At 41.0% G+C, this 24,403-nt stretch overlaps 1 protein-coding gene across 1 annotated transcript in view; it reads left to right on the plus strand.

The window, feature by feature from the left end:
- Positions 1–24,403, plus strand: part of LOC109478105 (parathyroid hormone 2 receptor-like) — an 86,658-nt gene that overhangs the window by 45,878 nt on the left and 16,377 nt on the right. Inside the window, exons 3-5 of the mRNA XM_019779593.1 lie at positions 10,575–10,686; positions 17,631–17,741; positions 23,342–23,463. Of these exons, the coding sequence (XP_019635152.1) occupies positions 10,575–10,686; positions 17,631–17,741; positions 23,342–23,463 (345 nt within the window). The remainder of the gene's footprint in view (positions 1–10,574; positions 10,687–17,630; positions 17,742–23,341; positions 23,464–24,403) is intronic.

A 24,403-nucleotide genomic window follows, 5' to 3' on the forward strand; every position in this document is an offset into this window, starting at 1 on the left:
GATATTCACGAGGCACTACATTTGATGGATAACAAAACTGACGGATGACGTCCTCTAGGGCCATGCACCTGATTCTTTCCTAGAACTATCGCAGATTGGAACTCGCTATCACCAAATACAGTAGGGGCATTGTCCTCTAACTCTAAACATTGTTTAAAGCTACAACAATGTTAAGAGCTAGATGCTCAAGGGTTAGGTGTAACAAGTCGATCGGTGTAATGTAGTTAGCTGCCGCCGCGCCGCGTACCTGTGAAGCTTATGTGGTACGCCGAAGGGCGGTTATACACATACATTATCGTAGCTATCTTCCATTTTGGTAGCAATCCCCCAGTATTATTTGGTTTCTTTGGCCTTCAACTGTCACAAGCTACGATAAGCTACTAGTAACATAAGACAAATCATATCCAGTTGCTTCAGTAACTGTTTTTTTTTTTTTTGGCGTAGTATGAACACATCTCCTGAAATGACCGTGAAAAGCGTTAGACACTGCCTGTACACAGATGTTCAATCTAAGAATATTGGCGTCAACGCACTAGGCTATCCTGGTCACGATAAGACGTATAACATTTAGTTGGTGAAAAGGAGAATTTAGAAGATAACATAGGGGTGATAGTTGTATTTGAACACATTTCCTGAACTATGATGACCAGGGAAGCATTCGACACTGCCTGTACACAGATGTTCAATCTAAGAGCCCCCATCATCCATTAACGCGCCCACTGGGGCAGATAATCCACACAATCGTTTGTCATCAGCTTACGTGTCCTTGGCAGCGCGACCTGTGGCCTATACTGGATCGTAGTTCAACGCCCTGAGGACTTGGATTGAGCCAAATCCTTGAGCTGCCACATACGTGAGAGGTCGGGTGTTCAGGGCTAGGGCTAGGGTTGGTATTAGAGTTAGGGGTAGGGCTACTCTCTAAGCAGAGTTTTGGGTTTGGGGTCATTTTTTGACGTGTTCTTTCGCATTTTGTATTCAGGTTCTTTTCTGCACTGGAATTTTTTGGGGTTGGGTGAAAAAAAAATTCAGTGCAAAAAAGAGACCGCGATAAAAAGAGCCTAAAAACACGCCAAAAATAACCCCAAACCCAAACCTCTGCTTGGAGAGTAGGTAGGGCAGGGTTTAGAGTTGGGACCATTGTTCAGGGCTAGAGTTAGACTTACGATTGGGGTTAGGTTAGGTTAGGTTAGGTTAGGTTAGGTTAGGTTAGGTTAGGTTTAGGTTAGGTTTAGTCTCCCACATCACGACTAAACCCCTCCCACCTCTTGTCTCATGTGTATTGGAAACCCCCACGTATTGCCGGAGTCATCTATTTGGCAGGATCTTGTATATGGCTTGACAGCGGGGTTAGCTGTATCCACGCAGGAACTTGTCAATAGCTACACATCAGCGGTGTACCGACGGCCAAAGGCCTTTACTCTGAGGCGCCTTTGCTAATGTCCCTTGCCAATTAAAAACAGGGGCGTTCACTGCATGAAATTTATCTGCATGATCTTTAAGCGCATCTTTAAGCATGTGTAATCGTTCTATTTCTTCACTCTAATTCTTGAATGTATAAGGTACGCTTAACCATATTGCAGTGTAGTGTTTGGGGGTTGGCTAAATGAATGTGCCAACGAAGTACATAGTTCATCAACATCACAAGAAACTATTGGTAATGATAGGTGTCTTTACTAATGACAAATATGAATAGTTAGCAAATACATGTACACATTATACAAGATAGTGAGAAAACTACAATCCTTTTATATTTTTTAATTCGTCTCGCTTCCAAATGATGAAGAGTGGTTTAAACGCTACTTAATGTAAATTTTGTCCGTATTCTTGAAGTGTATGAAGTAGCCTAGGGGAAACATAGTTTGTATGTAAACTCGTATGAAATACGCCTCTGTCAGTTTTATTGTACAATCTACTATAGAAGTTGTTTTATTGCTTTCTTTAGTTATCTATAAAACCAGCCAAACGAAACACGACACTGCCATGACTTCTTATTGCAAATTGCACAATTATACTTCATATGCCATAAACTAGTTGTAACGAGCCATAGCCTGCCTAGATTGATGATTTAATATCTCATTTTCTGCACAACTTTGCCCTTTGGATCGCTTGTAGCTCTGCCATATCCAATAGTAGGGAACAGAAGATGTCCTTTTCTGTGACACTGGAGCCATTTGTCTAAATTATCAGCATTTTCAGCCCGCAATGATTTGTGCTTTCAAAAAATTAGGTTGTCAGCTGATATCAATTCGCGATCGGTTGCTTGTTCGCGTACAACAATGCGATGGCATAAAGATCGTTATAGACAACTATACTATCATAATGCGGTGTGGATATACCAGCTTTAACGTTACAGTCAATATATTAAAAGAAAACAACTGTCTTTATTGTCATTTGGATATAAGAGATGTGTATCAAGAATAAGCAACTGACAGATAGGGTTTACAGTGTCCCTCCAATGTTTAGAGTTAGATGTTCAAGGGTTAGGTGTAACAAGTCGTTCGGTGGAATGTAGCCAGCTGCCGCCGCGCCGCGTGCCTGTAAAGCTGGTGTGTTACACGGAAGGGCAGTTATACCGGCTATACAGATACAGAAGCTGGTGTGTTACGCCGAACGGCGGTTATACCGGCTATACAGATACAGAAGCCGGTGTGATACGCCGAAGGGCGGTTATACCGGCTATACAGATACAGAAGCTGGTGTGTTACGCCGAAGGACGGTTATACCGGCTTTACAGATACAGAAGCTGGTATGTTACGCCGAGGTGCGATTATACCGGCTATACAGATACAGAAGCTGGTGTGCTACACCGAAGGGCGGTTATACCGGCTATACAGATACAGAAGCTGGTGTGTTACGCCGAAGGGTGGTTATACCGGCTATACAGATACAGAAGCTGGTGTGTTACACCGAAGGGCGGTTATACCTGCTATACAGATACAGATTCAACGATATTCATCATCCGGTCCTGCATTGGCCTGTAAATGAGAGAAACAGGCGCCTAGGCACGTCATATTTCTTACGGGTACTTTCCCAACCCGACTCTTCTCATTACCGAGTCCCTAGAACTCTCCTGGGACACCTTCAACGCGTTGGAACCCTTCCAAACTCCCGGAAGGTCAGAGCTTCGAAGGTGTGATTGACAACTTGCTGAAGTCGTGTGGAGAAGGTTTCAGTCACCGGTGACGACTTTTCCCGGCTATACGACTCGCTGCCATCCGGAAAAGTTCAAAGAGTTATCGAGAAAAAGTTTGCCGCATTGATTTTGAAAAATCCATTTATTCTGAAATACATTCTTAGGCGTTCGCTGGAATGATCTTTGATAAGACCTGCGATAGTTGAAGTGCCATGTCAGTATCTATTATTCATAGCTTGTGACCGCTTGTTATTTCAAAATTGACGGTCTCTGCCTTCTAGTGTTTAGTTGCTTTGGCCTTCAGCTGCCACGTGTGATTTTTACCAATTACCAGGGATATATATATAGTGCTGGCTATAGTTATCTTGAGAATAGCATCGTTACAAGTGACTAATGGTAACATTAGCGTGACATATACCTATGGTAGCATGGCAAAGGTAGCACTGGTTGAATGGTGGCCTCCTCCGAATAATTGAGTAAGACATACATTTGATTGGACCTTCACGCACGTATAGCTACAATCACGGCAATCATGGCACAATTTACCTGGTACAAATTACTCAGAAAACGAGGTAGAAAACATTTTAACACCATTCGTACGCTTGTCTATCACAATGGGTCATCACTAGAGAAAGAAAATACCATTTTGGACGGCAACTGCAGCAAGTACAAGGTGGCAACTTCTACATATATGGAAGTTGAACTCTCTCTTTAACTTTTCACTATCCAGGCTTTGATTATACTGCTGCAGGGGTCTCCGGCACAGGGGTGGGCAGCAGTCAGTTAGTCTTATTAATTCTAAGAGATTCATCTACTTTTGATATCAGTAGACAAACTCTAACATTTTAGAGCACTGGATGCTAAACCTGTCGTAATGTATCTATTGTCCAAAGTTACAGCGTATTTTATTCGTTCCCGGCACTGTATTGAGATTTACAGAATTCTGCCACACTGTAGCTTGTCCTACAGCTGTCTTGGAATCACTCTAGGCACTTGATAATTTCTGCAGGGTCTGTACACTTCTTATCAACCGGAAGACAGACAATCACTCACGGCGTCTTAAGTAGTTTCTCAACTTGTCTTGATATGAAACTTCAGACAAGAAAGTCTGTATTTGACTTAGCGTGCTTTAGATGCTTTGGAGTTTACACGCGCGGCCAATGACTCTACCGCTCGCCACTATCTGCATACGAAGTTTCAACGGCTTTACTATGACCGTACTGATTGGATTACCTGGATGGCATTCTTTGGCCACCCAAGAACTGATGCGAGCGGGCAAAAATAGTCAAATAATAAGTGGTCGTCATTATGAAGTCTAGGTGGCCATGGAGGTTGAACAAATGACTGAACAAACAAATCAAATTATGTAATTAGCAATTCATTCTACATTTTTGTTTTCTTATTATCTTATTTGACTTTGGAAGATTTTCTTATAAGCAACGTGGTAATTTTAGCCTTACCTCCCTTCCTTTACCACGTTCTTTGTTTTTTTTCCGATCTCTGTCATTATTAAAGTACCTAACTACGCTCGCAAACTTTTCTGAAACGGATTAAAATTGATGCGCGCGCGGATGTCATCCACGTAACGAAGCCAGTGCGGCCTAATCTCTAGACGTGGTTAGCCTAATGGTTACTTTGAGTTATAACAATTCATCAGTTGCGCACCTTCTTCTCCGTGTCCTTCTTCTCCGTTACTGCCCAGCCCTACAGTGTAGGATTATTGGCAGCCGTTACGCATTGTTAGTAACAATTGTGACCCAGTACATAAAAACGAAGGTAAAACAAGGATAACTGAGAAGGGAACATAAGACAACTGATTTTGTGTGTGCTTAAGACGGGACAAGTGCATTAGTGCGTTAGTAATATTTACATATATACAAGACATGATGGGGTGGCTCAATGCAGCAGGGTCCTTGCCAGTTCAGATTTGAACTGGGCGAGAGACCCCGCCTCCGCCGCACCAGGCTCAAGTTCATTCCATTCCCTCATGGTGCGGGGGAAGAACGAGAGCCTGTAAAAGTTGTTTCTGCTCGCGATGGCCTGCAACCTTCTTGAACTTCTTCTATGGGCAACACCTTAGAGTTAGAATCGATTAAGGTGGTCGATATTTTCCCTCAATTTAGAAAAGGCGCAGCTGCAATCAAAGGGAAGCTAAAACGTTCCGGCCGGCCTTATTACTTAGCTAGTCCATAGCGAAGAACCTGCAGTACTAATTATGCAATTTTCTGCTGTGTACGGGTGACTCTCAAGTTGCTTGCGTGATCTCGGCTACCGAACAATTTCACAATGTTCTGAAGACTTGCACTTTGAATTTGGAATATAATGACCGCGATCAGGCTTTAGGTCGTACATAAGAGTATCCTCAGGTAAAAAAGTTAAAGTCCTTCCTAAAAGTTGCTTACGTGATCTTGGGTACCGAAGAATTTCTCAATGGTCTGAAGACTTGCACTATGAATGTGAAATATAATGACCGCGATTGAGCTTTAGGTTGTACATAAAGTACATCATGCCTCCGAATTTTAATCCGGTGAAGTACACTTGATAAAGTTACTTCAGTTTGCCCTATCCTTCATAGCGGACACTAGTACAGTCCCTGCGAGACCGGCGTCTCTCTCTAACATTGACAAATCATCATCATCATCTATCATCCTCCGAAGAGGTGTAGCATACAAAGTTAGAACGCCAAAACATTGACAAAAGTGTAGTACAAGGCCATTCTACTCCACGTCTCGATCCCAGTAGTGGGTAGCCACTGTATTAGTCTACCAGCACGTTCGTTACTACGAACAAGAAAGTTAAGTAAGCCTTATGCAAGAGAGTTAAAGTCCTTCCCACGCATTACGTTGTACGGGCCTAGCACTGTTTCGTCAGCATTATTGCTACCAGTAATGAGGCGAGTCAAACCCCCCATACTATTTTCGGAATTCCCATGTGCTTAATTCCAAGCAAAGAAAGCAGTATGGACCATTTCAATGTCCATTTACATAGTCATGGATACTTTTAGAACTAGGAAAAGCTTTCTTGCTGCTCCCTCCCCCATCACTCTTTCTAGAGCACAATCGTTGCCATATTGATTTTATGTAGAACAAACGTTTCTATGTTGAAAGTTGGGTCGAAAAATGTCACCACGACGGTGAACTTGGAAGTTTGACCTTCCTCCCTGTTATCGCCATCTGGACACCTTGAACTTGTTGTGAGTGAAATGTCAAGTTCAGGATGTGGGGAGGGGAAAAGCTTGTCATGTGTAGACAAGTGGAGTCCGCGTTGTACTAACAAAAACAACAAGTAATATCATTAGATAGCTTTAAACAATGTTTAGAGGTACGTATTCAAGGGTTAGGTGAAACAGGTCGTTCGATGTAATATAGCTAGCTGCCGCCGCGCCGCGTGCCCGCGAAGCTGGTGTGTTACGCCGAAGGGTGGTTATCCAGGCTATACAGATACAGATGCAGTAGCTGGTGTGTTACGCCGAAGGGCGGTTATACTGGCTATACAGATACAGAAGCTGGTGTGTTACGCCGAAGGGCGGTTATACCGGCTATACAGATACAGATCCACACAGAAGTAGCAAGAAGTCAAAGATTTTATACCTCCAAGTTTTTGTCAAGGAATGAACGATCTACCGCTTCTGTGACATCATCTTACGCAGATAGAACGCTTGATCGAAAGTTGCAGAAAGTCTATATCGTCCCCCGTCTCTCATAAGGGATAGTTATAAGGATGACAAATAGCTATGGTACATATTTGTATGTACAGTCATACTTCTATGGGTATCCAAGTATATCCTAGGCCTTTAAACTTTTGATCTTTCGTAAGCCTATAATTCTTTCGGCTTTGTAATCCCAAATGCTTCGTGAGTTGTTAACTTTCCCCTGACAAGTTTACTCTACTCTAACAAGCTCCCTCGTGAATACACACAGGAAAACATAATCTTCAACACTAGACAGTCTGGCATTTCGGTCCTGCAACTCTATGAATAATATCACCATTAAGCACGGAATGATCGCCGTGGCTGGAGCCTGTAATATGCCACAGATAATTTCTGCCGAACGTTTGGACATGAACGATGCATCATCTGTGGCTGTGACACGCTTCTCTCTGAATGTCAGGCGAGTTAGGGTGGGAGGTACAAGTACACGGCAAATGGTTAGAGTAAAACGACAGGGACATAAATCTAACTACAGGGAATGGGAAGACTTTATTGCAGATGGTTTAATTTAAATCTATGTGGGTCCTTTCTTATGTCGTTGTTGTAAACCTTTTGTTTGAACTTGCTTAAAGTTTTTGTCCATAAGATGTCGTGGGTTTGTGCATGAGTTTTTCCAGAGTAGGTTGACAACGCGTGGGTTGGGGAAGATTGACAGGCAGATTTAACAGAGAAAAGGTCAGACACACGAAACGGGGTGAACTTGAATGTTCCAGAAGGACCATGTAGATGATATTCAGAAAGCCAAGGATTGAATGAGCGACCCTCCAACTCGACAAAATTTCTGTCCCAGTCCCGATTGAATTACGTTATGTAATATCCTTGGTTATTTTAATAAATTCACGAAAAATGAAAAAAAAAGAGATCCTGGAAGTCTGAAATTTTCATGTTTTGTATCAGACTTATAATGATAGAAGCGCTCGGTGCCTTCAATATATGTTTGTGTTAGTAATAAGATTCTAACATTGTCATCGTAATGCATTAATCTCTAGCTGATGTAGTTTTGCTTGATGTTTGAAACGTGCCGTCCTAGTTCAGTCTCCCTCCATCAGACGTTACAGGCCGCAGGTGTCACATCGGCTTACCTCGTTCCACCTAATGAGTTCCTGCCTGTGGTCTTTATTCACTCAGACCGAATGACGTTAACTTCCAGCAACATGTGGGGATAGAGGGGCAGGAATCGCGTTAAACAATCAGGACAGGGACAGAGAACGTATTAAAGCCTGTGTGTGTGTGTGTTCGTGTGTGTGTTCGTGTGTGTGTGTGTGTGTGTGTGTCTGTGTATGTTTGTGTGTGCGCGCGTGTGTGTGTCTGTGTGTGTGTTTGTGTGTGTGCGTGTGTGTGTGTGTGTGAGAGAGAGAGAGAGAAACAAGTGGAGAAAGAAGGGCAGGAATCAGAGTGATTAGATAAGCAGGAAAAGAACACAGGACACAGTAAAGTTTGTTCGTTTGTGTGTGTGTGGTTGAACGACATAGGCACAACTTTCACCAGAATATCCTAATTTGTAATGGCAATTGTACTTAGCATGTGACCGTAACTTAACATATAAATGGCACCGAAAACACATCCTTCTTGTCTAAAGTCAGATATATTACAAACACTATCACATGCCATGCCTCATGAAAAACAACATCGAAATAGGTCACGGGTGTATGAATGCATCAGACACTTAACAAGCTTTCTAAACCATCTGCCGCCGGATTTACACTAAACTGGTTTGCTGAGATCTGATTGAATTACTGCTACCGTCGTGTGTGTGGCGCTCCCCGTAACCATATTAGGGAATCCAGATAACTCCGAATGTAAACACTTTGTGCTCGTAATTTTCCATCAAAGAAAAGCGGACAGATTGCTCGCGCCTACTTGACTTGTGTTTCAGTGTTTACGGCGAGTGGCAGGTGGTTCTGATCATAAGACGTCGTTTTTCTTCGTATTTAAGGCTTGGGGTGGAAAAGTTAAGATCTCTACGGCCTAGACCTTGTAATAATACATTGCCAAGGATGCTGTTGCTGTGTCCTTCTGTCTTGTTTTTCGCCAGTAAACCACAATTGTAGTGTTCTGTTACTGTGCGTTAACATTCGTCTTAGGCCGTACAGTTTTGATACTGTCAAATATTGAAGCATTTAAGGCTTGGGTGGAAAAGTTAAGATCTCTTCGGCCTAGACCTTGTAATAGTATACAGTCAAGGACACTGGTGCTGTGTCTTTCTCCCTTATTTTTCGTAACCCACTACTACAGTGTTCTGATCATAAGTCGCCATTTTTCTTGGTATTTAAAGCTTGGGTGGAAAAGTTAAGATCTCTGCGGCCTAGACTTTGTAATGATATACAGTCGATGACACTGTTGCTGTGCCTTTCTGACCTCTATGTCGTAAACCACGTCGTTTTGAAAGCTTGGGTGGAAAAGTTAAGATCTCTTCGGCCTAGACCTTGTAATAGTATATTGCTGTGTCTTTCTCCCTTCTATCTCGTAGACCATCACGATCATACTTCGTCGTGTTTCTTCGTATTTAAGGCTTGGGTGGAAAAGTTAGTATCTCTGTGGCCTAGACCATGTAATAGTACTACAGTCAAGGACACAGATGCTATGTCTTTCTGCCTTCTTCTTCGTAAATCACTACTGCAGTGTTCTGATCATGAGACGCTGTTTTTCTTGGTATTTAAGGCTTGGGTGGAAAAGTTAAGATCTCTACGGCCTAGACCTTGTAATAATATATTGTCAAGGATGCTGTTGCTGTGACTTTCTGCCCTCTATCTCGTAAACAACTACTGTAGTGTTCTGATCATAAGACGTCGTTTTTCTTCGTATTCAAAGCTTGGGTAAAAAGTTAGTATCTCTGTGGCCTAGACCTTGTAATAGTACTACAGTCAATGACACTATTGCTGTGTCTTTCTGCCTTCTTCTTCGTGAATCACTAACAGTATTCTGTTACAATGCGGTCATTTTCGTGTTGTTCTCTAGTGTTACTGACAAAAGGTAGTGGATGCTACCTGAAACGTCTGACCGTTTCAAAAATCATATCCAGTTGCTTGAGTGACTGTTTTTTTGGCGTACATGTAACTACCCAGCTGAAGTTTCATTGTTTGAAGTGAGCACATGCACCTACTCAGCTCACATTACCTGTAATCCTGGCCAGTTAGCGCCGGCCCTTCTTGGAAAGCGACAGGCTCCGTCTTTGGGGACAGGAACGCTCTTGGTTCACGTCAAGGAAAGGAAGTCTAAATAAAGTTAACTTTTCATTTCATTTACTACGAAACCTTTAAGCCCTGCTGGGCTAGTCTTCCAAGGCTCAAACACATACATCTAAAATGACAAAATTACATGGCACAGAAAAAGTACAGTAAATACATTACAATGACAGTTAAATCACAAAATCAACAATAAACACAAAAATCAACATTAAAATTAATTTAAAAGGGTATTCTTCATGTTCGACCTTCGTTTCTATTAGAAAGTTAGCTTTAATAATGTCATCCCCATATCGGTGGCCTATAAAACAACTTGGGAGCTTTTTTGCTTAATCGTGAATGTTTTCGTAAAATTATACTCAAATATGACCATTTAATACATTTGACATGTAATGTACTGGAAAAATTGAAATATTTCGATGAACTCTTCATTTTATTGTCCCATACTTTTTGCTACTATTTGCTATTCAGTTTTTGCTATTCAGCTATGTACATGGCTGAATCACATATGATATAAATGTGTTGATAATGTTTTCTATCTCTGTAGGTACATGGTGGAAAAGACGCCCCGATCACCAGAGAAGAGCAGATGCAAATTCTTTGGGAGGAAAGGGAGAAATGTAGAAGCACCATAGACACCAACAGACCAACCACAGGAGGTAAGCGAGTTTCATGTTTTACTTCCGGTACGGAAGTATTGTTTTGGGTGGGTTGGTTGGTTTGTGTGTATGTGTGTGCAGACACGGTAGGTTCTTTGGGAGGAAGGGGAGAAATGTAGAAGCACCATAGAAAACAACAGACCAACCACAGGAGGTATGCAGGTTACATGTTTTACTTCCGGTACGGAAGTATTGTTTTGGGTGGGTTGGTTCGTTTGTGTGTGTGTGTGTCCAGACACGGTAGGGTCTTTGGGAGGAAAGGGAGAAATGTAGGAGCACCATAGAAAACAACAGACCAACCACAGGAGGTAAGCAGGGTACAGTTTTTACCTCCCGGAAGTATTGTTTTCGGTGGGTTGGTTCGTTTGTGTGTGTGCGTGTGCAGATACGGTAGGTTCTTTGGGAGGAAGGGGAGAAATGTAGAAGCACCATAGAAACCAACAGACCAACCACAGGAGGTAAGCAGGTTACATGGGAAGTATTGTTTTGGATGGGTTGGTTCGTTTGCGTGTGTGCGTGTCCAGGCACGGTAGGTTGACAGCACATTGATACGAAGGAGCAAGATTAACAGAATGACATGGGGTCAAATGAAGAAAATTGACAGATTGAAATTTCCTCAAAATTCAGGAATAGGTCTCTGAATCTGAAAGGTAACGTTTCCAGTAGGTAGCATTACGCATTTAACATTAGGAAGCATTGCGCAGTTTGTAGACTAGGAATAGCCCCCTGCTGTAGTGCTTGCACAACTGTGTGGCAGAGATGCTATAGACAACGATACAGGCACCTCACTATACTTCTTATTCTGTGGGAAGGAATTTCAATTTTGGTCACGTATCAGTAATCTCAATTTTCTCAAAATCTGAAGATCGTTTGAACTGGTCTGATGAATTCTTAACGAGCAGTAAACCTGGGTAAGACAAACATTAAATGTCAGGAAAGATGGTCAGTAATTTAGGTTAATTGTCGTAATGAGTGTACAGATCTCACGAACAAGCATTATAGCGGTCATTTATCCGTCCTGAATGGGTGTAGTGTAAGCATTAACTGACCTGAAACTGTCACCGTTACGCCATACAAATTTATCAACAGGTTGTTACACAGTTCTCTGCTCAAACTAAACTAACATTCATCAGGTTAAAACAAAAAACACCAACGGTTTATACTGAGTCGTATAGATTAGGTGGTGATTTAGTACTATAAAAGATGTACCTACTGTCATAAGTGCATGTTTTTAAATTTGATTGTGGTATACTGCTTTGCTTTGATATAATGAGTTTACTCTTTGATCCGTCTAGGGAATTTGAAAGTACGTATACAAAGAGAACCCCGCTCTCAAAGTGTCAGTGTGATTTACAAGAATGTACAACTATACAGGATAGACACGCCTAAAGTCAGCATTATCGCTGACAGCTAGAATACAATCTACCTTTCTATCGTCTGAAGTATGAAATTGTCAACCGATAGCGACTGCCAAGCATGCAGGATTCAACTCAGAAAAACACGGCAAAGATAACCCAAAACCCAAACCTCTGCTTGGAGAGTACTTTAACAAAGCACCTAGATCCGCTCGCCGTGTATCACTGCAGGCTCAAGTGTTGCTATTTCCAGTAAGATAAGTAGGCACTCGTGGTGAACATAGATCAAGCCTTAGCCACTTCTGCATACTTCCAGACCCCTTTGTTTATAACAGAGATAAGCACTACAGTTCCGGGTATTAAAGCACGGTACATTCACGTAGACGCGCCGGGCTGTAAGCACCTTAAGCCAGCTCAACGAAACAGTCTTTAAAGACTCGTGACTATAGATAGCTATAAGTCTTACGAAACTCGTTTTCCCGCAAGCTATATAAGAAATGCTGAATGGAACCGGTTGTAGTCAAATACGGTTGAACTTAAAAGCTAGTTAGAGTTAGACAAAAATTGGTAAGGTGTAAAAGCTTGTTTGGAGTGATTTCGTAACCCCTTGAAGCTGGGGTGTTACGCTGATTGGTGGTTATATAACATGTGGTATATTAGCAATTCAAATTAGATTCACAGGTATTACGATAGCCTCTACCAGGCTTCGGCAGACGGCTGGAAAGAGTAGAAATTGGCCAAATATAGAGATAACATGCCAGTGGAGTTGGTCTGCTAGAGAGTAACCCGAAAGGCAAACTGTACTCTCTAGCGTACCAACTCCCCTGGCATGTTATCTCTCTATTTGGCCGATTTCTACTCTTTCCAGCCGCCTCCCGAAGCCTGGTAGAGGCTAGCATTGGTTCACACAGAACGGACAAATGTCTTTTTTCTCTCTCTTGAGTGGAAGACTAAAAGTTTCGAAACTTCCAGACTGTTCAGTCCATAGAATTGATTTGAGACCAAGTATGAATTATCAGTAGGTTACTGATACGTTACGGGTGGGTCTGCTCTATTTTAACAGACACCTTGCAGCAGTATGGGTTTAGAACTGAGAGCGGCTGTTTCTTTCAAGTGTCCCTAAACGCACAACAGTCTGGCTTTCTCCAGGCTAGAGCACAAACATTCTGGCAAAAATCTAAAATATATTTTTTGCTGAAAAAAATAAACTGGTGGAGGAAAATTAATTCTTGTTCTTAAGGGAAGATTTTTTGTGACAGCATATGTTTAAGGATAATGAATATAAAAAAAAAACAAGTGCGTAATATAAATGCCACTAAAAAGCCATTTCGAACATAAGATACCAAAACTACTAGTAGTTCTACTGTACACTAAAAGCCACTAGAAGTGCCACTGAAAAGCAATTTCGAACATGAAGCTACTAGGAGTGCCATAATTGAATTCGTCCTTTCTTTTGTCGACCATCTACCCTCAAGCCAAATAAGAGATATACAATGTATATGCATCGTTCGTACGTTAGGCACTAATTAACTAATACATTAATCTGAGCTACCTATCTGTGATCTACAACAGCAAAGTCATTTATACCTGAATCATGCCAATTACAATTATAATGAGTATGAATGATTTTGATGTTGAATGTATTTTTACATTACGTTGATATCTTTTTGTATTGCCTTTTAAATAGATGGAAATTGTTTGTGTAGATGCGTCCATTTTGCTTCTAACTAGGCCAAGCAGTTCCTAGAAATCTGTGGTAATTTTATCTCATCTTACCTAATTTAGCATTAATTAGCTGGTGTGTTACGCCGAAGGGCGGTTATACCGGCTATACATGCAGATACAGAATACATACATTCATACATACACATAAAGCTAGGGAAAACATACCTCTTAGATAACAAATGACTTAGAATTCTACGTAGCGCTGAAAAGTGAAGCACAGAAGTACAGGCGACCTACAGAAGACGAAAAAAAAACCGTAAAAGTTCTGAACGATTTGTAATATTTAAAAGGACACCTTGAAAAGTACTGAACAAGGACATCCGAACCCCAAATGATTTGTAACATTTCAAAGCCAAAGAATACCTTGAAACGTGGCTAACAAGGACATTCCAAATGCAATTTACTAACAGACTTTGCAGGTTAAATCACATTACAGTTTCAGACAGCATGTTCAAATGAAACTAATCTTGTTGAGTATAGATGTAACATATGTTGGCACGACAATCATTTGTGATGCTTGGTTCAACATTACGTTCCATGTCCGTTGCAAATTGCGTAAAAATGGGCCGTGCAGCTACTGCTAATGTATATTTGTATAGATTTTCTGGAAATTGGCCGACGGGGTGCAATTTGCGACAGTCGGTCGTGAGTTACGTAAAGTCTCATTCACAGACGTCGCACGGTTGTTGCATTTTTGGACGATTGTTTTTCGTACAATCTTTCAATTTGTCGTACTTGTTTTGTCGTACGATTTTCAGCGAAGCTACATGAGAGAACCATCAATAAATATATACGTCAACGTTTTGATCATAACACAGCAGTAATTTGTACGACAAATTCACGATTGTCTCACGAATGTCCTTTTCTGTTGTAAACCTGTCGCACGACAGATCCACGACAACAGCTTTTAAGCAAGCACACGATAAACAGATGGGGATCTTTATTGTTCGACAGTTGCACAGCGTACAAAGTATGACAACAATGACTATGAGATCATTACAATAATACTAATCTATTCCTATAAACTACAACAACATAAATATGAACGTAAATGGCGTATTGTAATGATGTACATTAAACATATCTGTCTGTCACAATTCTCTCTCTTTTCTCTAAAGCGCTCAACATTTGGCTGCATACGTATTGGCCTGGATACATAGACATGGAGTCGGGGCATGATATAAGTAGATTGAAAATGTCTACAGACGAGGTAGAAAGGACACTGTGCAGGCTTTAAACATTGAAATATCTGCCCGTCGTCTTGTATGACCTCGGTGCCTAATGCTCAAAGGCGCCAGCTAAATATCTGGAACTAACCCCCAGACGTCAGAGGTCCTGTATAAAGTGCATTTCGTATCCAACATTTGGCTATCAGCGAATTCCATTGAATCAGAATCCGTGCATTAGGAGCCACATGAGGATTTATAACTTCTGGCGCCGTTCGCAGTAGGTCGTCGTACCATTTTGATGCAACAGAGTACAGTATTCCAGAAGGTTGTGCATGCCAACAAAGATCTAAAGAAAACTAGAAAGGCAGCAAATGCATAATCTTTACCTTCGCATATGGTCTGCTCTATTAATTCTTACTCAAACACATTCATTATATAGGTGACAGGAGTTTAAATCCCTCCTGCTATAAAATTGCATCATGATGTAACCCACCAGTTACCATGGTGACGGATACCTGGTTCAGGTCATTGACCTTATTTGTTTGGAGAAGAAGAAGTTCAACATTTTAATATGATTATTACCAACACAGATGAACTTTCATGAGAAGTGCCTTCTGTTTGAGATCGTACCACCACCGAGCAACACATGCGACCAGGACCTTACAAAACAACAGACGTTTCAAGTGTACAGTCCTCAAAGCTGCGTTTGTGTACACGTACCCTTGAACCTGTTTTGATTTCTGCTGATCCGTTGATTCTGAGCCAAGATTACACTGCTCAAGTGTTTGTCCCACAAAAACACTCAGAGTGTGCGTTAAAGCACACAGTTTGTAACACGGAGTTGACCCGGAGAAAAGTGCCTTGTTTGAAAGTTTGTAGTGTTTTGATGTTGAAAGTACGAGTTAATGCTTACATGGTTCAATTCCGATATTTATAGCACACTATGTTGACTTACTGTGAGTAATAACGCTGTTTTAAAACTGTTAATTGACAAGTTTTCAAGTTTTGCTAGCATGTCATCCACCTGTACAATACACTGAGTTAAAGACTAACTTTCTAGCTATGGCAGGTGTAACAGTAGTTTGGCCCTCTACCAAAGTCATTCTCCGAACAAATCTCACAAGGGGCCCGAAATCGCTGCGACACCGGTTCACACAACATGGCGATAGAGAACATATATATCATGTTATGCGAATCATACAATAGAGGACTATGATTATCCACAGAAGTTCCTAAAGCGTGTAGAGGACTTGGAACAGATGTCCTCAATCAGGCGAAATGCGAAAACCACATCTTTTAAAGTGAAATTCTTACAAATCACTTACAATGAGCGTAACATGATGTTTTACGTCAATTGTATGGGGAACTCGCAAATCTTACATACCCCTTAATGATACCCCTATCAATATGTTTCACAGCTAAGTAGGATGAATGAACTACAAATACACGCTTGGATAGCTAGACTAAGGTGGGAAGATTACCATTGGGAAAGGATCCGTGCAGTTGCATGTTGTCTGGCTGATATGCGCGACAGGTAATCCATATACATGTGCTCATGCGTGCGACTTCTACACTCTGTTCATTTGTCTACGTCCGTGTCTTCAAAGTTGTACTTTGTGGGACAAGTTTAAGATATATGAATTAACAATTACTACGACTAACCTATTCGTCATACTATGGCATAACCATGTTAATTAAGGGTTAATGTCCCGCCCCGAGGTGAATATGGTGTGATAAAGCCTTGTCAGTTGCTATAACCACCGAATAAAGCCACCAAGTGAGCGCAGCGAACGAGGTGGCTTTATGAGGTGGTTATAGCAACTGACAAGGCTTTATCACACCATATTCACCGAGAAAGGGCGGGCCATTATAATTAACGCTATTATCATATAGCTTACACGATAGCCTATCCAAACTAATGCAGTGAAGAGTGACACAATGTACTTGCACATGCTGAATAGAACATAGAATATTTGTTCCATCTGGAGTCACCTGAGGTCACTGGGAGGTTCATGTTCTATGGCCTTCTATCTGGGTCACAGGCAGGGAACAGGTGTTCTTATGGGAGTCATTGGAACACAACTTAAGTTATTTTTGGATTTTTTAGAAGTAGAGCCGTGTTCTATTGGGTCACCTGAGGTCATATGCGGGTGATTATTCATTTTGTTTAATGTATGGATTTGGATGAATAAATACCCGATTTTGACTCTATTTGTGACATTACGGCGACATAAAGAATGTGGAATGGAGCCTTCTGATTGGTCAACGTCACCCGGCTATATGATAAAAGCATTTATTGCATACCCCAAAACTAACTGTAAGTGACGTGCATGATCAGACGTTGAAGATAAACCAAGGTCCCTAACTTATTGTAAGATCCCATATTCATCAACATAATGAGGTAATCATATACTTTTATTGAGTTTTAAGCACATTCTTCAGCCCTCCTCAAGATGAATAGACACGTGACATATACACATGACGTAGTGGGTCATTTATCCTGAGGACGGCTTTACTAGAAACTAGAATCGGATTAATTAAGGTTTAGCACTTCTTACCACCTTTACGCTGCAACTCATTTCGTTTACGAAACAGGTGACTTTTGTTGGTTACGAGTTCATCCAAAACTGCACTCTATAGGATTGCCACGTGTCATTGGACCATGAAATAACGTAATTATGTTGAATTTCTGCAGGACCCTACTGTAACCAGTCGTGGGACTCGCTGATCTGTTGGCCCTACAGCACTCCTAACCGGTCCGTCAGGGTGAAGTGTCCGAAATACGTGCACGACTTCAACCACAGAGGTAAGTCTCAGCCAATCAACCAACCAACCAACCAATCAATCAATCAATCAAAATGACTAATAAACTGGTGGACGCACCAACCGCTAAGTATCTGATACCAGCCCAGAAAAGAACAAGAAACAGTCATGCCTTCAAATATCAGAGTTACATGTATCAACCAAGAATTGAGGTATGCAAAAACTCGTATTTCCCCAGAACTATCGTAGACTGGAACTCGTTGCCACCAAGCACAGTTGGGGTATCATCACTAGAAAGCTTTAAACAACTCCTGCAATCAAATGTGCAAAGATTGAGTGTAACAAGCCGTTCGGTGTGATATAGCTAGCTGCCGCCGCACCGCGTGCCTGCGAAGCTGGTGTGTTACGCCGAAGGGCGGTTATACCGGCTATACCGATACAGATACAGAATACAGAATCAATCAACCAATTAACCATCCAACCATCCAACCAACCAACCAACCAACCAACCAACCAACCACCTCGTCAGAAGAATCAACAACTCATTTTGACAATCCTTCAGCACAATACGCTAGTATAAGTGGAAGTAAGTGGTCGGTATATTGAGGAATACCACCGATGCAGATTACGATGTATACGTAAGACTCTCACGACCAGATGAGATGATGATGATATGGAGGAAGTCAGTGGTTTAATACCCGAATAAATTACATCATACTATCCCCTCCACAGTTCCAATGCATTCACAAAAACCCCAAACACGTCACGAAAGTCTTTGAACTCGAAAGTCACACAAAAACCAAAAATAATTCCTGGAACTCTGAAATCTCCGAATGCCTGTTGTCAATCGTTTATAGTCACGTGCATAATAAAGACCTACGGCGCAGTTAACATCGAATAGAAATGCATACGTCGAACCAAAGAGATAAACTTCATCCGAAAAATCCGCGCCAGCCTGTCAGATTCAAGGATAACACGCTTATAAAAAGTTCTGCTGTGCTAATATTCCATAGGGGTATAGACTATTGGAACACTTCACATTCTGGACAGGGGTGAATTAAGAACAATCCATTTGTGCGGGAGGAAGATAGATCCATTTTTGGTGCGGGGGATGTGATGAAGCCATCTGCTGCATTTGCACCCGAGCAAATGTCGGCCTTTCTAGTAGTACGATCGTAAACAGAAGGCATGTCTGTCACTGTCGTGCATTTGTCGTACAGAATTGCTACAAGCGTTTATGGTCACGTACATGACAAAGACCTACGGCGCAGTTTACGACGTACAGAAATGCAGACGTCGAACCAAAGAGATAAACTTTATCCGAAAAATCCGCGCCAGCCTGTCAGATTCAAGGATAACACGCTTATGAATCCTTTTTGCGATGCAAATGTAGATAAGTTGCCGATGATACACAGCGATGGCTTGTGCTGGATGAATGTTCTCCATCCATCAATGCCGTGTAAGACAGGTTCTATTGGCGATCGTAAATCTACGGTTGGGTACTAACTAAAGCTCCTTGAGCGGTCACTATGAGTGAGAAGATCCCGGGCCATAGAAGATCCAATTCCCGACCCACGGACCCGAATACGTTCGGAAATACTAGTAGTCTCCGTAATTTCTCCAGTGCTAGAGTTTGATTTGTCCTTGGAGATGATTGGTTTTGAAAATGTTTAAAAGTAGATATCTAACCTTCATCAACCGACCAACCAACCAATAACGCCATCAAAAGAATCTACTCATCGGCACCCGTGTCAGCAATATGCTGATTCAAGATTCGGAGAGTCTGTCAGATCCAAGGATAACACGTTCACAAATTCGTTCTGCGATGCAAAAGTTGCCGGTGATACACGGCGATGGATTCTGTTGGATGAATTTTCTCCATCCGTCTATGCCGTATAAGACAGGTTCTATTGGCGATAGTAAATTCACGGATGGGCACTAACTAAAGCTCCGTGAGCGGTCACTATGAGTTACGGTTAGCCGTGGCACTTCAGGGCTCGGTATCAATTTTTCTGCATATATGGCCACTACTCTCCAAGCTGGGGTTTGGTTTTGGGTTATTTTTGGCGTGCTTTTAGGCTGTTTTATCGGGGTTTACTTTTTGCACTGGAATTTTTCCACCAACTCTTTCCAATTCCAGTGCAAAAAAGATACCCCGATAAAAAGGCCTAAAACACGCCAAAAATAACCCAAAACCAAACCTCTGCCTATAGAGTGCATATCTACAAGTACGTAAATTTAGAATCGCCTGCATCAGACAAGTTCAGACTTAAATAAGTTTGACAGACTTTGAACATTTCATAATTAGAGTAATATTAAATTCTGCCATGCATGAATACATGTAGAAATTTCATAACTCTTTTGGATGCGTTCCATACCATGGATACCCCTTGGGGCTCCCAGAAACTCCTTTGGGGCTTTGGTGTATGATACAAAGAATTTTAATTCACACAATAAGCTCGCTGCACGCATCTTGATAAAACATAATGACTCATCTTTTACCGAGACATTGGATTTAGTTGTCTGTATTGTTCGTATAATTACATCAAGTTATACAGAGTTACGCTTAGATATTGATTGCATGCACAGTGCTAATCCCAAGAAGGCAGTCAAGTAAATGAGAAGCTGCATAGATTTTTTTCTTCAGTGATTCCTAGAGGATGGCAGATTCTAAAGCAATTAGAACAGATAAATCCAACTAGTACAAGCTGTGCATATAAAGTTCCGCTAGGGATCAGAAGAATTCGTAATAACGTCCAATTCCACTTAACTGTAATGGATTCATTTTGAGAATGTTAATCAAAAGAGGAACTCATTTCTAAAGATGTCTCTCTTGTGTGCTCCCACGAGTATGGTGTAGCTTCAAAGCGATCGCTTTAAAGGACGTTTGTTTGAAGTATCTGTAGATACATTTTATCGAAATTGGATTGGTTCTGAAATGACATTTTTCATTACTTACATCAATGAAAAGTGGCCAGGCTGCTGATTTGACCATCTCATGAATAAACAAAGGCTAAAACTAATATTTATCATATATACAGCACTTGAATAAAAATAGGATCCAGATTTCGATTGAAAGCTCATATTTGTTGGTAGAATCTATAGTTGTTCCAACACAAAGTCAAAAAGACGTAAATTTTCGGTCGATCTCGTCAACCTTCTCTGAACCGTGACGGTGGTAGTTAGAACTCTACAATCAAGGATGCAGATTTGTATGCACCATGCGGTACGCTGCAACCCAAATGGACGTTGTATAATAGCCACGAGTACATCCGTCATCGTTTGCAGGCGGGTCAAACGATTTGACTCCGAGCAAAAGTGTGACAAATGGCCTCGCGGTAAACAGCCTTAAAACGTGACCTGAGCGAGGTCCCGGCACAAGAAGACATAAAACGTACGGTTGGTTTTCAAATGCCAAGACGATTTCCCCATCCAAAAGTAAAGTATTACGATAATGAATTGAACTTTTTTGAACTTCCTTGCAAACTTGGCACATCCGAGTAACCACCAAAATAGCGTGCCCACTACATTTCAGATTGTGGGCCCAATATAGACCTTTACGAAAGTTACGAGACCTTTACTTAAATCCCTGCATTACGACAACTCCGGATTATCTCAGACAAACTTCAGAAAACATAAACACAACCGCATTCCTTTGCAACAAAGAATTTGTCATTATTGTAAGCTAGCATGATGGAAGACCAGCGTTATTTCGTTGTGGACTGTTCCCTTGCTGGCTTAAACCGCCAATATCATCGAAATTCCAAAAATTCTTATCTTTGGTCTAGGGAGAAGCGAGAAGAAGCTGAACCTGTGCATATCAGTGTACCATAAGATGTAGTAAGATACCAGACGTATATCACTGTATATTGCATATAACAATATCACCATAACCTGTACTTAGCTCACAAGAGTATGAATACACAACAAAAGGTCCTTCATTCATCAGTGTGTTTTCAACACCTCCCCGCTTAATCAACCCATGATGAATTACACCAAGCAGACTATAATGACCGTTAATGAGAAAATCAGCAGCCCGGGAAAGAATTCAGACGACGTCTCTGTGTTGATCAGGCATAGCTTGATGGTGCCAGCGTGGCTAATGAAGCGGTCTTCGCAGGGCAATTTATGAGGCCGAAAATAGCAAAGGCATTTCCTCCCACCCATCCGTTAATCGTTAAGCCGGTCTGTGTGCTTCACGGGGATGTTTTCTCTTGACCGTGACCTTTTGGTGCTCGGAAACTTTCCTCCAAAGATCTATAGATCAAACGTAACTTCCTAATGTGCCTCTTGGTGATCTTGCTAAAGCCTAAAGCAGCATTTAAATGCATGTCTACGATGTAACTATGACAGATTCAAAAGCTGTACTGTCCTCGAATACAATAGAGTTATGGGTGCCTGGAAACTTTCCTCCAAAGATCTATAGATCAATCGTAACGTCCTAATGTGCCTCTTGGTGGTGATCTCTCTAAAGCCTAAAGCAGCACTTAAACGCAAAGCTGAATGTTAGATGTCTACGGTGTAACTGTGACAGATTCAAAAGCAGTAACTGTCCTTGAATACAATAGAGTCATGGGTGGCTGAAAACTTTCCTCAAGATCTATAGATCAAACGTAACTTTCTAATGTGCCTCGTGGTGGTGATCTCGCTAAAGCCTAAAGCACGCTATCAGCACTTAAACGCAAAGCTGAAAGTAAAATGTATACGTCGTAACTGAGGCAGATTCAAAAACAGTACTGTCCTTGATTACAATAAAGTCATGGGTGCCTGGAAACTTTCCTCCAAAGATCTATAGATCAAACGTAACTTCCTAATGTGCCTCTTGGTGGTGATCTCGCTAAAGCCTAAAGCAGCACTTAAACGCAACGCTGAAAATGATATTTCTACGCTATAACTGTGACAGATTCGAAGACAGTACTGTCTTTAAATACAGTAGAGTCATTGGTGCCCGGAACCTTTCCTCCAAAGATCTATAGATCAAACGTAACTTCCTAATGTGCCTCTTGGTGATCTAGCTAAAGCCTAAAACAGCACTTAAACGCAAACTGAAAGTAAGATATATACTATATATGTAACTGTGGCTGATTCGAAGGCAGTACTGCCCTTGAATACAATAGAGTCACACGTACAATAAAGTGCTATTCACTGTCTAATACATGCTTTATTATTAGAAAAACTTTCGAAACATAATCAGCCCCAGTCTATTCGGTATCACTATATCAAATACCTCATAATTTTCTACCCCTTTTTTCTTTAGAATTTATGATGTTAACTTTTATTCTATACCTTTCTTCTTGATTCTATCTTTAATAGATAAATATATATTGTATCACCTACAACTGTCGTGCAAGAAAGTGCTATTCACTGTCTATACATTTGCTCTTGATCTATGTTTAACAGTTATTGCATATTGGTCCTTTGTTTTTGTTCTATGATTGATAGCTGTTGCCATACATATACATTGTATCAAGTACAATTGTTGTCTAATAACACATGATTAGCCCAACTCTAATGTAACACTATTTTAGATACTTCATAAGATGCTGGCACTTGTTGTTTACCTTTTTTCTTTTTCTATGTTTAATATTTGTTGCAGTTGTGCAATAAAGTAAATCTAATATCTTCCCTTTGTGATCCCTTCAGGCTATGCCTTCCGTGAGTGCGGCCCGGACGGAAACTGGCTGGTCAGCCCCCACACCAACAAGACCTACGCCAACTACACGGAATGCAGCAAGTACTTACCGGAGTTAACAACTCTTATAAACGTAAGAACAAATGCTTTACTCTTTAATGCCTTGGGGGTGGGGGTCTTATGAAACCAAAAGAAAGTAGGCCAATCTACAATGTGTCTATTTTCAGCTATTGGACATTACAGTCATTAATGTTTTGTTTACTACAATTGCGTAGAGCAATGTCGACATTTTTAATCTGAAATCATTTCTGAAATTACTACATGTTTTCCAATATTCTGTGAAGCAAGCTGAGCGGACTATAAGAGAGAAATAGCCGGAATACTAGTAACTCTTTTGTTTAAACGTTATACTATTAGATATAATCTCCGAACCAAGAGATATGGTTTCGTTGTATCGTATAGCTCAAATGTCTTGTCTTTCGTATATTATGATAATATACCTTCAGTTGTTATGTTTATGTGTTTATTACGTGCATTTGTTACTGTAACTGCATACAGTGTCATCTAATATATATAGTCGCATACTAACAGCTTTTGTTCATATTTGAGTACGCTGCTTTCCGTTTCACATGATAAGCTTACTAACAAGCTTAACTCTACACAAATTTCATCATAATTTTCCACAGCTGCTGCTTTGGACTGAGATACGGATTTAAGTGTGAAGGAAAATATTAGATTAGTCTAATTATATGATTCCTTTCTCAGCATATATATTTTTCCTCACCGGGACTTAAATCTGTGTATTGGTGGGTAGAGGTATTAAGTATTCTATAGTAAATCGACATGGTATGCCTGAATGTCTGAATACATTGACTCACTTCTTTAGATGGTATTAACATCTGTTGCTGTTATAAATGTTCAAAATGCAAAATGTCCACTCTACCTGCGTGTATATGCGGTGTATTGGGTACAGTGTTGCAATTTTATGTTGGTTTGCAACTGGTTAACAAGCGATTCTTTACCCCCTACTCCTGCTATCCCTTGCCCTTTGAGCATCTTTGTAGAAATGACCT

Source organism: Branchiostoma belcheri, unplaced genomic scaffold (genome assembly GCF_001625305.1).
Source record: "Branchiostoma belcheri isolate BF01 breed outbred unplaced genomic scaffold, Haploidv18h27 scaffold42, whole genome shotgun sequence".
Taxonomy (NCBI): domain Eukaryota; kingdom Metazoa; phylum Chordata; class Leptocardii; order Amphioxiformes; family Branchiostomatidae; genus Branchiostoma; species Branchiostoma belcheri.